The sequence below is a fragment of the Perca flavescens genome, chromosome 16 (assembly GCF_004354835.1).
Source record: "Perca flavescens isolate YP-PL-M2 chromosome 16, PFLA_1.0, whole genome shotgun sequence".
NCBI lineage: Eukaryota > Metazoa > Chordata > Actinopteri > Perciformes > Percidae > Perca > Perca flavescens.
The window spans coordinates 5,096,971-5,110,771 of NC_041346.1; the positions used below are offsets into that span (position 1 = coordinate 5,096,971).

At 43.1% G+C, this 13,801-nt stretch overlaps 2 protein-coding genes across 4 annotated transcripts in view; one reads left to right on the forward strand and one right to left on the reverse strand.

Annotated features, from left to right (window-relative positions):
• pam (peptidylglycine alpha-amidating monooxygenase) overlaps positions 1–9,832 on the reverse strand; it is an 85,283-nt gene extending 75,451 nt beyond the window's left edge. Inside the window, exon 1 of the mRNA XM_028600987.1 lies at positions 9,716–9,832. The gene's annotated coding sequence lies outside the window, so the exon portion shown is untranslated. The remainder of the gene's footprint in view (positions 1–9,715) is intronic.
• A 591-nt stretch (positions 9,833–10,423) lies between these two features.
• Positions 10,424–13,801, forward strand: part of pomk (protein O-mannose kinase) — a 19,935-nt gene continuing 16,557 nt past the window's right edge. For 2 of the 3 annotated variants that reach the window (XM_028601814.1, XM_028601812.1), the window contains exon 1: positions 10,424–10,561. Coding sequence is in view for 1 of the 3 variants with exons in the window: in XM_028601812.1 (XP_028457613.1) it covers positions 10,550–10,561 (12 nt within the window). In the remaining 2 variants the exon portion in view is untranslated. Of the gene's footprint in view, positions 10,562–10,774; positions 10,911–13,801 lie in introns of all 3 variants that reach the window. The other variant, XM_028601813.1, reaches the window with a different exon arrangement.

The following is a 13,801-nucleotide window of genomic DNA, read 5'->3' on the forward strand; positions in this document are numbered from 1 at the left end:
TTTTTCTTTTCTCAAATAGAAATTATGCTGAGTAATTAATGAATTAGTCATGACAAAAACGTTTGCTATGTTAGTGTAATATAATGTAACGTTAGCTGGCTTGTTTAATAGCTTGTTGGATAGAAATGCACCCTACTACAACTAACGTTAACATGGCGATAAGCCTAACGCTATGTGTGTGAACTCATATTAGGGTTAATATTGGAGATTTACAGTTGTGTTTTGCTCAATATGAAGTTAAGCGGCTGATCAGTTAAATATACAGTGGGGAGAACAAGTATTTGATACACTGCCGATTTTGCAGAAAAAAATCCAGAAAATCACATAGTATGATTTTTAAATAATTAATTTGCATTTATTGCATGACATAAGTATTTGTCCAGTAAGAATTCCGGCTCTGTAAGACCTGTTAGTTTTTCTTTAAGAAGCCCTCCTGTTCTCCACTCATTACCTGTATTAACTGCACCTGTTTGAACTTGTTAGCTGTATAAAAGACACCTGTCCACACACTCAAACAGACTCCAACCTCTCCACAATGGCCAAGACCAGAGAGCTGTGTAAGGACATCAGGGATAAAATTGTACACCTGCACAAGGCTGGGATGGGCTACAGGACAATAAGCAAGCAGCTTGGTGAGAAGGCAACAACTGTTGGCACAATTATTAGAAAATGGAAGCAGTTCAAGATAACGGTCAATCTCCCTCGGTCTGGGGCTCCATGCAAGATCTCACCTTGTGGAGCATCAATGATCATGAGGAAGGTGAGGGATCAGCCCAGAACTACCCAGCAGGACCTGGTCGATGACCGGAGGAGAGCTGGGACCACAGTCTCAAAGAAAACCATTAGTAACACACTATGCCGTCCTGGATTAAAATCCTGCAGGGCACGCAAGGTCCCCCTGCTCAAGTCAGCGCATGTCCAGGCCCGTCTGAAGTTTGCCAATGACCATATGTATGATCCAGAGGAGGATTGGGAGAATTTCATGTGGTCTGATGAGACAAAAAAATAGAGCTTTTTGGTCTAAACTCCACTCGCCGTGTTTGGAGCAGAAGAAGGATGAGTACGACCCCAAGAACACCATCCCAACCGGGAAGCATGGAGGTGGAAACATCATTCTTTGGGGATGCTTTTCTGCAAAGGGGACAGGACGACTGCACCGTATTGACGGGAGGATGGATGGGGCCATGTATCGCGAGATCTCGGCCAACAACCTCCTTCCCTCAGTAACCTGGCTGGGTCTTCCAGTATGACAATGACCCAAAACACACAGGCAGGCCAACTAAGGAGTGGCTCCGTAAGAAGCATCTCAAGGTCCTGGAGTGGCCTAGCCAGTCTCCAGACCTGAACCCAATAGAAAATCTTTGGAGGGAGTTGAAAGTCCGTATTGCCCAGTGACAGCCCCGAAACCTGAAGGATCTGGAGAAGGTCTGTATGGCGGAGTGGGCCAAAACCCCTGCTGCAGTGTGTGCAAACCTGGTCAAGAACTACAGGAAACGTATGATCTCTGTAATTGCAAACAAAGGTTTCTGTACCAAATATTAAGTTCTGCTTTTCTGATGTATCAAATACTTATGTCATGCAATAAAATGCAAATTAATTATTTAAAAATCATACAATGTGATTTTTGTTTTAGATCCCGTCTCTCTCACAGTTGAAGTGTACCTATGATAAAAATTACAGACCTCTACATGCTTTGTAAGTGGGAAAACCTGCAAAATCGGCAGTGTATCAAATACTTGTTCTCCCCACTGTATATCCTCTGTCCCAGATGAAACCTAATATTTATGTGGAGGACGCAAGATAATTTTATAATTATAATATGACCGCGTGGTGAACCTATGAAACTAACTCATATTTAGACAATCTTAAAGATTTGTGTTGTTGTTGCCCAGATAAAATGACAGAGAAAAGACAAACAGACATAAGCTCCTCATATCAAGACAATTTGGTAACATCTTTATAAGAATGGGTGCTTATGGAAATACTAAGGTCACTATGTCACAGGCAAAGGAGACATAAAGAACTGAGGAACAGGGAGACCAGGGACAGGTGTAGAGTCTCAAGTAAGTGTGTTGAGCTTAGTTCATATTTTTGGAGGTGTGTGGCTGTCAGGGTTAGCAGATGAGCTTTACCAGTGGCTCACTAATTTACAGTACAGGCCAAAAGTTTGGACACACCTTCTCATTCAATGCGTTTTTATTTTCATGACTATTTATTTTGTAGATTCTCACTGAAGGCATCAAAACTATGAATGAACACATGTGGAATTATGTACTTAACAAAAAAGTGTGAAATAACTGAAAACATGTTTTATATTCTAGTTTCTTCAAAAGTATCCACCCACGCTTTTTTGATAGCGCTGCAAACCCTTGGTGTTCTCTCAATGAACTTCATGAGGTAGTCACCTGAAATGGTTTTAACTTCACAGGTGTGCCTTGTCAGGGTTAATTAGTGGAATTTGTTCCCTTATTAATGGGGTTGGGAACATCAGTTGTGTTGTGCAGAAGTCAGGTTGATACACAGCCGACAGCCCTATTGGACAACTGTTAGAATTCATATTATGGCAAGAACCAATCAGCTAAGTAAAGAGAAATGAGTGGCCATCATTACTTTAACAAATGAAGGTCAGTCAGTCCGGAAAATTGCGAAAACTTTGAATGTGTCCCCAAGTGCAGTCGCAAAAACCATCAAGCGCTACAACAAAACTGGCTCACGTGAGGACCGCCCCAGGAAAGGAAGACCAAGAGTCACCTCTGCTGCTGAGGATAAGTTCATCCGAGTCACCAGCCTCAGAAATCGCAAGTTAAAAGCAGCTCAGATTAGAGACCAGATGAATGCCACACAGAGTTCTACCAGCAGACACATCTCTAGAACAACTGTTAAGAGGAGACTGCGCGAATCAGGCCTTCATGGTCAAATAGCTGCTAGGAAACCACTGCTAAGGAGAGGAAACAAGCAGAAGAAATTTGTTAGGGACAAGAAACACAAGGAACGGACATTAGATCAGTGGAAATCTGCACTTTGGTCTGATGAGTCCAAATTTGAGATCTTTGGTTCCAACCAACGTGTCTTTGTGCGACGCAGAAAAGGTGAAAGAATGGATTCTACATGCCTGGTTCCCACCGTGAAGCATGGAGGAGGAGGTGTGTTGGTGTGGGGGTGCTTTGCTGGTGACACTGTTGGGGATTTATTCAAAATTGAAGGCATACTGAATCAGCATGGCTACCACAGCATCCTGCAGCGACATGCCATCCCATCCGGTTTGCGTTTAGTTGGACCATCATTTATTTTTCAACAGGACAATGACCCCAAACACACCTCCAGGCTGTGTAAGGGCTATTTGACCAAGAAGGAGAGGGATGGAGTGCTGCGCCAGATGACCTGGCCTCCACAGTCACCGGACCTGAACCCAATCGAGATGGTTTGGGGTGAGCTGGACCGCAGAGTGAAGGCAAAAGGGCCAACAAGTGCTAAGCATCTCTGGGAACTCCTTCAAGACTGTTGGAAAACCATTTCAGGTGACTACCTCTTTAAGCTCATCAAGAGAATGCCAAGAGTGTGCAAAGCAGTAATCAGAGCAAAGGGTGGCTACTTTGAGGAATCTAAAATATAAGACATGTTTTCAGTTATTTCACACTTTTTTGTTAAGTACATAATTCCATATGTGTTCATTCATAGTTTTGATGCCTTCAGTGAGAATCTACAATGTAAACAGTCATGAAAATAAAGGAAACGCATTGAATGAGGTGTGTGAAGGTGTGTCCAAACTTTTGGCCTGTACTGTACATTATGATCAGCTAATTTAACAAGTGTACAAAAGCATTGTATTTCTTTTATATGGGGACACTTTTTCAAAATAAGTCATTATGTTTTAAGGTATTTTTATGACTTGATTGTTAACAACTTAAAAGTGAATGCATGGTTTTAAAGAAGAATACTTTGGTCAATTAAGTCAGCTTTTTCGTTGAATCAAGAGACACGCTGAAAAGAAGGATAATGGTACAGTCTCCAAGCTACACTAATGATAGTATTAAGGCTTTCGTCTTTAGAAAACTACAACACCACCGCTAGACAGGAAACAAAACAGGCCCGCCGCACGCACTAGTTTGGTTTAGTTTACTTTTAAAAAGTTGCCAAATGGTTCCATTGACAAGACCAAAGTGATCTGTGTGTTTTGTCATTGTGAACTGAGCTATCATCGCAGCACGTCCAGTCTGAATTACCCCTTGATGGCCAAGCACACAGCTGACGCGAATTCTCCGCCCCCTCGTCAAAGCCCAGGCAACAAAAGCACAAAGTAAGCCGATCCACTTTTCCATGTTGATAAGAGCATTAAAATGAGAAAAAATAATGGGGCAAAAAGACAGATTAATTGCAATTAGTGGCGAGTTAACTATGACATTAATGCAATTAATATGTGTGTGTGTGTGTGTGTGTGTGTGTCCGTCCGTCCGTCCGTCCGTTGTCTTTCAAATATCTCGAGAACCGTTCATCTGATCTACTTCACACTTGGCTTCCTGGGTACCAAATAAACTTGGCATTTAGAATGTGGAAATGGAAACAGTTTGGAATGTGTTGGATACTGGATATTAATAAATTGTGACTAAAAGAGCGCCCAACAGAAAATGAGAAAACTGTTAGAATACGGTTGGCTTCGCTTTTTAAGCCCAGCTTAAATTCATGCAGAGTAGGGCTGCACAATATTTTGTTTCATCGTCTATATCGCGATGTACGCATGCACGATAGTCACATCGCAGGACGTTGCAATATTGACGCTAAAACTTTTTTGCTGCTTGATAGAAAAGTAAACTTTCACCGTTATCCTTTTACATGATTGTTACCGGCCGACCCTTCCCCTTTAAAGGGGTGATAGAATGATTATATAGGGTATTTTACACTGTTCCTTAAGGTCTCCTAATGGGGTATGTAACATTGGTTGGGCTGAAAATTGCCCGAATGCTATTTTATTAGGCCCTTAACTACCCTGTGAATATGGCTCTATTTGGAACAAGAGCTTTTCTTCCAAATATGGTATGCTCATGAATATTCAGAATGAGCTACGCGATGATTGGTTTGAGCAAACTACATAGAAACCCATGGGAGACTCGACAGCAGGTCTCATTGCAAAGTTATACATTGTTTGTCGGGCTATTACGTTATTAAATTCACTTCTGAGACTTTTTTTAAGCGAAAAATCAACTATATAAAGCTCAAATATGGGCCGTTTTACGAAAATTGATGGCTTATTGCAAATTTGGTAAGACTGTGTGTCGGAGTTCAGCTGCCGGTGCTGCCTGTGTTGCTGTCTCGCTGCACGGCCTGCCTTCCTTTACGCACCCCGGCCTGCTCTGAGCTCGATTGAGCGCCGTTACGGCTTGCAGCCCACAGCACTCGATACCCGCGCAAAGTCACCGTTTTGGGGTTAATGGACCAAACGCTGGTGCTCTGACAGAGCTCCAGGGCCTGCAGCTCCCCTCTTCCTTCTAGCTAAATGGCCCGTGTGTGACAGTGATAGCGCGGTCAGCGAGCTTGTTACACCAGCAATCTCTTACAACAGTTCCAGTTAATCTTGGCTGGCTGTCAGCATAACTAGCTATATTTACAGTTTGAATTTTGTCACGCCACTTATACAACATATCTCTAAAGGTCTTATAAAGCTAACAACAGTGTCCGATTTCAAGTTAATGAATTTTTGTGAAGATTAGGGGTTTCGTTATCTATGACTGTCCCTTCAATCCTAGCTATGTGTGGCTAGCTGGAAATCACAGATAGTTAGCTTCATTTTTGGCGTAATTTCTGTATATTTACAGTTTGAATTCCATCACGCCACTTATACAACATCTCCCTAAAGGTCTTATAAAGCTAACAACGGTGTCCGATTTCAAATTAATGATTTTTTGTGAACAGTGGGGGTTTCGTTAGCTATGACTGTCCCTTCAATCCTAGCTATGTGTAGCTAGCTACAAATCACGGATAGTTAGCTTCATTTTTGGCGTCATTTCTGTATATTTACAGTTTAAATTTCATCACGCCACTTATACAACATCTCCCTAAATGTCTTATAAAGCTAACAACGGTGTCCGATTTCAAGTTAATGAATATTTGTGAATTTCAGAGGAATTCTAGGAGGAGCTAGCTCTCATTAATAGAGCTACATCCAGCCGCAGGCTCTATGAATGAGACTCGCGGACAAGCTGCGTTTATTTCCCCAATCATTTGTTTAAATAACTCAACACATTATAATTACACACATTAAAAGATTAACTGGAACCTGTGGTAACAGATTGCTGGCGTAACAAGCTTGCTGACCGTGCTCTCACTCACACACACCGGGCATTTAGCTAGCAGGAAGAGGGGAGCTGCAGGCCCTGGAGCTCTGTCAGAGCACCAGCGTTTAGTAGTCCATTATCCAAAAAACGGTGACTTTGCGCGGGTATGGAGTGCTGTGGGCTGCCAGTCGTGACGGAGCTCCAAGTACCTCAGAGCAAGCCGGGTGTGTGAAGGAAGGCAGCAACATTTTGCTCCTGCTCCTACGCTCATGGACAGCTCCTACTCACGCTCTCCGTCTCTGCATTATTCGAAATGATTCAGATTTCTCTTGGCGCAGCTACCAGAAGACTTACAAATTTCAGACAGGTTGCTCACGTCACATCTATGTTGTCAAGCTCAGTTTTGAAGCTGCAGCAGCTGCGAAGTACGCTCAGCCATCACCGGAAAAGTGCTTCTAATTGTCGTTACGGTTCGGAGCCACAACGCTGGAAACGTAACACTAATCTACTACAGAAGACTGTGTCTGATATAGCATAAGTTACACTGATTTAAGTGCTCTTGGACACACAGTTTGTTGCTAGTGTGTCACATGCAGGTCTGCATGCCCAAGCAATGTTGATCAATTTATCAAACAACCAAGGCTAGGCCCTGCTAGTCGACCACAACCTGAAATTTAGAGGAAGAAAAATGCATTGATTATTAATATCATTCACTTTAGCCTGCATTGATAGTATTAAATGAATACAATGGTGTCATGTGAGTCAACCAGTGTATTTCTACCTAATTTCCCTCTCCAAAATCACATCAGAAGTCACAGCGCTTACTTGCTTTGGAGTTTGTAAAGCATTAAAGTTCAACAAAGAATGGTTCACATAAGAAAAGTTCCTTTTTCATTCAGCTTTTTATATCAGTCTTTTTTCATATCTCAGGGAAAAAATATCGCAATGTCAGTTTTTTCCAATATCGTGCAGGCCTAACTCAGAGCATTTTGCTAAGAGGAAAAAAGCCAGAAACTCTTTTGTATTAAATTCCTGACAGTGGGGTTGCATATTAAGTGCATTGAGGTCCTTCTGTAAATAATTTTGGAGTACAATGGTTCTGGAGAAAGCTACAAGCAGCAATACCACATTTTAAATGGGCACTGCCCTAGTTTCTATAACAAAACGAGGGTTGGGGCAATGGCCAAGTAATGTAGGTGTATGCCCAAACACTGTGCAACACCAGAAACACCTGACTACCAGGGCAGGCCTAGTAGGGGTGGTACGGTTCATGAAAACACATCCGAACCGCTCGGTTCGCTAGTCTCGGTTCGGAGCGTGTGTATGCAGCACGGTTCGTCAGTACACTGTTAATGTGCAGTAACCACTTACTGCCGTAGTGCCCACTTTCGACACCTATCTTAAAACACTACTGGAAATGACGAGCGGGATGAGTTTCACGAACGCAGCCCATGGCAGCTGATTGGACGATGGCATCACATGGGTCTTGCTACTCCCGAATTTCAAAACAGACTGCTCGTTCAGAATACGATCTCAGAATACAATCTCGTATTTTACGAAAATAGTTCACCGAAACGTGTTTCCGAAAACATTTTAAGCAAGAAATAGGCCATGCAGTTGCTGAATCTGTCTTCATTTCAGATCGACAAAGGTCAGTTTAAAAGATTTTCGTCAGATTTTGAGAGACACCGAGCAGACTGCTCCTCAAGTGGAGTGGGGTGCTGCTGCCGCTACAGGTCACGTCACATGCAGAAATGTCAAGTGGGAGAGTGGCTGCCTGGAGTTGGAGGATGCGCCAGCGTCGTTTATAGTCTGGTGTGTGGGAACATTTGGGATTTCACGTTACCCATCATGAAATAAAACAATATATAGAACTGCCACTGTGTGCATGTATTGTGCAACATGCATTTAATATGCTAATTTTAGCTATATATCATATGCTGAAGTATATTCTGGAGCGTTAAAGATTAAAAGAAAAAATAACAAGAACCGAAAACCGTGACCCTAAAACCGTGATACGAACCGAACCGTGGGTTTTGTGAACCGTACCACCCCTAAAACCTAGTAACAACAATGTCATGCTAGCTTGTTGGGAAGGGGGCTAAATAACGCTCCAAAGTCAGGCTAAATTCTGTAATCTTCTTTTACAGAAGCACAACAGCTGACCATGTATTGAAGACAAAACAGGAGTTGCTGCAGGTTACTGTTCACAAACTCATCTGAGATATACGAACTAGATGGAATTCAAGCCATGATATGATTGAAAGACATCTAGAGCAGCAGACTAAAGTCAATGACAGACAAAGCCATGAAGAAAAATGTTTAAGACATCGTGTTGTGACCGGAGATGGGCTGAGGATGTCATCACAGTTTTGAATCCCCTGAAAATTGTGAGAATCCTTATGTGCATTGATCTTATCAAGCAAATGAAATAGCTAACAAATAAAGGCACTTCATCATATTAACGCACATTGACACACCTATGGTAGCCCAGCCTTGCTCATGTAATGTTAAGTGTGTCACATTTACCTTGAGACCGAGAGGATGCTTATCAATGGCAAAGGAAAAATCACTGAGATGTTCAGCTTGCTTGGTGACTCATCCCAGTTAACAGAGTAATGTGGAAATAACAGGGAGAGGAGGAGTGTGAAGGGGCAGTGACGTGCTGACATAACAGCCTACTGAAAAAAATGAGGAAACTATGGCAACAGGGGCAGGGCTCATCCCACTCATGGACCACAGCACGTACTGCACCAGAAAATGCAATAGGATTTAAGATTGAACATTTTTACGTTTATGTAGGCTACTACTACAGCCGCCTAAAACCTATATCAGTATTGTGGTACATGGCTGTTGGTTTCATTTTCGACGTAACAGCTGGCCAATGCAAATAATAACATAGCTGTAACGTTAGCTAATACTGGGATAAGTTAGGAAATTAAAATCTGCCTGGGTGGGAAAAAGTAGACTTAAACACATAACGTGTGTTTTTTGTGCAAACTTAATGATTGTTTTTCATCATGCAAAGTCACCATAACAATGAACATATGTCACGCCTAAACTAAACAGGAAGCGTCAAAAGAAAATAGCCATCTTTATCTAGCGATAAGCTTTATGTGGTAACGGTAGGCTACGTACAAACATGCAGACCCTAAAAGCAAGCAAACTGTAAAGATAAAAATCAGATCGTGTTTTGCTGTAACTTAACTAGCTCCTTAAGTAGCTAATTTATGTAGCTATTGACAACATGAGCTAACGTTAGCTAACGTTATCTAGTGCGTTGGTGTGTGTTTTGACAGGTTCAGTAACGTTAAACATCGAATCTGAGCAATGACCCATTACATTGTAACGTTAACGTTAGATGTTGTAAGTGTACCGTTAGCTTGCGAAATAGTTTGCTAGGACATTTTAAAGAGATATGCTTTGTAGATTAAAAAAAATGGTACCTGTTCGCCGCCGCTCGAAGTCTATCAATCGACTGTATTGAAGAGATGTCTCATTGGTAAGAATCCGTAAAAAACACACAACATTTTTCAGAATAAAAGCTTCTTCTTCTTCTTCAGTTGATTGTTTAACGGCGGATGCGGAATAAACGAATAAAAGCTTCATCAATCCAACTATGGAAGCTCATTTCCGCCAGTAAAAGAAGAACAATGAAAAACAAAACTGTATGTCATAATGAGAAACTTTCTCAATAACTTTCTCGATGTAATTACTTATTGACCCGAAATAATGAATCTGTGTTTCAAGATAATGACATACTATCTCAAAATAATGACTTAACATTAGTATCTCAAGATGATGACAGTATAGTATCAAAACATTATGAGAAAGCTTCTCAAAATAATGACTTAAATATTTCATAATATTGTGAAACTGTCTGAAAATAACGATACAAAATGCTATGCAAATTTTGAGAATGGTTCTCATTATTTTGTGATACTAATTCATTATTTTAAGACAGCAAGTCATTATTTAGAGATAAGTAATGTCAATTTTTAAGAAGTTTCTCATTTTGAGATACTTAAGCATTATTTTGGGCATGTTTCTCATTATTTTGAGATACTTTGAGAAGGTTTCTCGTTATGTTTTCATAATTTCATCACATTGGGCTTCCACACTGTGAACCTTTTATTCTGCAAATCTGACAGGAAGTGTTTTCTCGATCCGGTAGTAGTTGCTGGTGTAATGGAAGCCAAAATACACATCGTGTGTTGTGCTTGTTCTGGCATTAAGCAGGTTGTAATCGTGTCTATTGAATCATAAAACCATGCGAACCGATGTTGCGACAGGTACGTTACTAAATGCAAATGCAAAATAATGTTGAATAGCTTAAGTTATCGTTTCTCTTTGTTTAACAATGGCTGGAGGCGATCTTGCTGTGCATGTCTGTCGTCTTACCTGCCTGTTTTTGACACGTTGCAGTTGCTGGTAACTTGTCGTTGCACGATCCCAATTTTCTTCAGAACTTGCCTTTTTTTTTTTTTTTTTACTGTGCTCTTTAGGGAGAAAATTCAAAGCAAACTTACCGCCTACTAACGTTACATAGACTACTCCTTCATATTTGAGTCGTGTGAAGCTAGCTAATGTTTGACATTCGTCGGTTTTCGAGGATGTTATCTTCAATAGCTCCCTGTGAAGGTAAATATGGTGCAAAATGTGAGCTTGTAGAATACGTTGTGAGAACTTGCAGAACAATTTTTTTTTACATTTGCACTGAATTTGAAGTCACAGAAAAAATATTTACAAATGTGTAGATTGATGTTTACATGAACACAATGACAGCTGCAAACTTGTAATGCAACCTTTACTCATTATTTTTTTTGTTTTTGTCCATGTTCCAGTACAACCACAACTTACTGATTACAACCTCTTGAATCTGCTGCAACTTCACATAGGCCTGTGTGCTCTCTTGTATCACAAAGTGGCGTATCTGCACCAATACATCTATGATCTGCGCACCTCAACCTTTGCAACACTTCTTGTGATATATTTGGTGCAAAACTAATGTTGTACCTGTGGACTAGGCTGTGGAGCTCTGAGCATTAGGCTGTGGAGCTGTGAGCGAACAGAACGGGGAAAACTGGGTTTCTATTGCCAGATGAGGGACAACTCTGTCCAGCTTATTTATGTATCATGCAAGCTTGGTGGAATTAGCAAGCTAGCTAAACAGCCAGCCAGTTCCTAAATAAATACCATTAAATAATTTAAACACAATTTAACAGTCAAACTCAAATACTGGTGTGAGCTCGTGGTCCTGCCGCCGCAGACGAATGGTCATCAATGGGAACAGTTGTTCTGCATCCCTGCCGAGAATTACTAGGGCCCTTTGAATAAGCACTAGGCTACTACAGCAATCAGAATGAAAAATAGTAATTTTAAAAGTTTATTTCTGGTGAATGTTTTTGAAAATAAGGGACTCCTGCTTCCATAAGTTTGACTTTTCACCAAAAATTCTCTTGTGGTAACCAACCCACTTCAGTTGGGAACTACTACAGCAATCAGAATGAGAAAAAGTAATTTGGTTTATTTTAAGTGAATATTTTTCAAAAATACAAAATAACTTTTACGACTTACGGGTGCGATGCCACATGGGTGGCAGTGAAGGTCAGGGGCCTCGACGGACCAGACCCGGGCAGCAGACGCTGGCTCTGGGGACGTGGAACGTCACCTCTCTGTGGGGGAAGGAGCCGGAACTGGTGCGGGAGGTGGAGCGCTACCGGTTAGATCTGGTGGGGCTTACCTCTACGCACAGTCTTGGTTCTGGAACCATACTCCTGGATAGGGGTTGGACTCTTTTCTTCTCCGGAGTTGCCCAGGGTGTGAGGCGCCGGGCGGGTGTGGGGATACTCACAAGTCCCCGGCTGAGCGCCCGCTGTGTTGGAGTTTACCCCGTGGACGAGAGGGTCGCCTCCCTACGCCTGCGGGTTGTGGGGGAAAACTCTGACTGTTGTTTGTGCATATGCACCAAACAGGAGTTCGGAGTATTCGGCCTTCTTGAGACCTTGACTGGAGTCCTGCATGGGGCTCCAGTGGGGGACTCCATTGTTCTGCTGGGGACTTCAACGCACACGTGGGCAATGATGGAGACACCTGGAGGCGTGATTGGGAGGAACGGCCTCCTGATCTAAACCAGAGTGGTTGTTTGTTGTTGGACTTCTGTGCTAGTCATGGATTGTCTATAACGAACACCATGTTCGAACATAGGGATGCTCATAAGTGTACCTGGTACCAGAGCACCCTAGGCCGAAGGTCAATGATCGATTTCATAATCGTTTCATCTGATCTGAGGCCGTATGTTTTGGACACTTTCGGGTGAAGAGAGGGGCAGAGCTGTCAACCGATCACCATCTGGTGGTGAGTTGGGTCAGAGGGTGGGGAAGACTCTGGACAGACCTGGTAAGCCCAAACGTGTAGTGCGGGTAAATTGGGAACGTCTGGAGGAGGCCCCTGTCCAACAGACTTTCAACTCACACCTCCGGGCGGAGCTTTTCGTGCATCCCTGTGGAGGCTGGGGGCATTGAACCCGAGTGGACAATGTTCAAAGTTTCCATTGCTGAAGCTGCAGCGAGGAGCTGTGGTCTTAGGGTCTTAGGTGCCTCAAGGGGCGGTAACCCACGAACACCGTGGTGGACAACGGTGGTCAGGGAAGCCGTCCGACTGAAGAAGGAGTCTTTCCGGGATATGTTATCCCGGAGGACTCGGAGGCAGTTGCAGGGTACCGGCGGGGCCGAAGGGCTGCAGCCTCTGCCGTGAAAGAGGCAAAGCAGCGGGTGTGGGAGAAGTTTGGAGAAGACATGGAGAAGGACTTTCGGTCGGCACCAAAGTGCTTCTGGAAAACTGTTCGCCACCTCAGGAGGGGGAAGGGGAACCATCCAAGCTGTGTACAGTAAGGATGGGACACTGTTGACCTCAACTGAGGAGGTAATAGGGCGGTGGAAGGAGCACTTTGCAGAACTCCTGAATCCGACTAATACGCCCTCTATGTTAGAGGCAGAGCTGGAGGATAATGGGGATTGTCGCCGATTTCCCAGGCGGAAGTCACTGATGTAGTCAAACAACTACACAGTGGCAAAGCCCCGGGATTGATGAGATCCGTCCAGAAATGCTCAAGGCTCTGGGTGTGGAGGGGCTGTCCTGGTTGACACGCCTTTTCAACATTGCGTGGAAGTCTGGGACGGTGCCAAAGGAGTGGCAGACTGGGGTGGTGGTTCCCTTTTTAAAAAGGGGGACCAGAGGGTGTGTGCCAATTATAGGGGTATCACACTTCTCAGCCTCCCTGGTAAAGTCTACTCCAAGGTGCTGGAAATAATAGTCGAACCTCGGGTTGAGGAGGAACAATGCGGATTCCGTCCTGGTCGTGGAACAACGGACCAGCTCTTCACTCTCGCAAGGATCCTGGAGGGAGCCTGGGAGTATGCCCAACCGGTCTACATGTGTTTTGTGGATTTGGAGAAGGATTATGACCGGGTCCCCGGGAGATACTGTGGGGTGGTGCTGGGGAGTATGGGGTGAGGGGTCTCTTCTCAGGG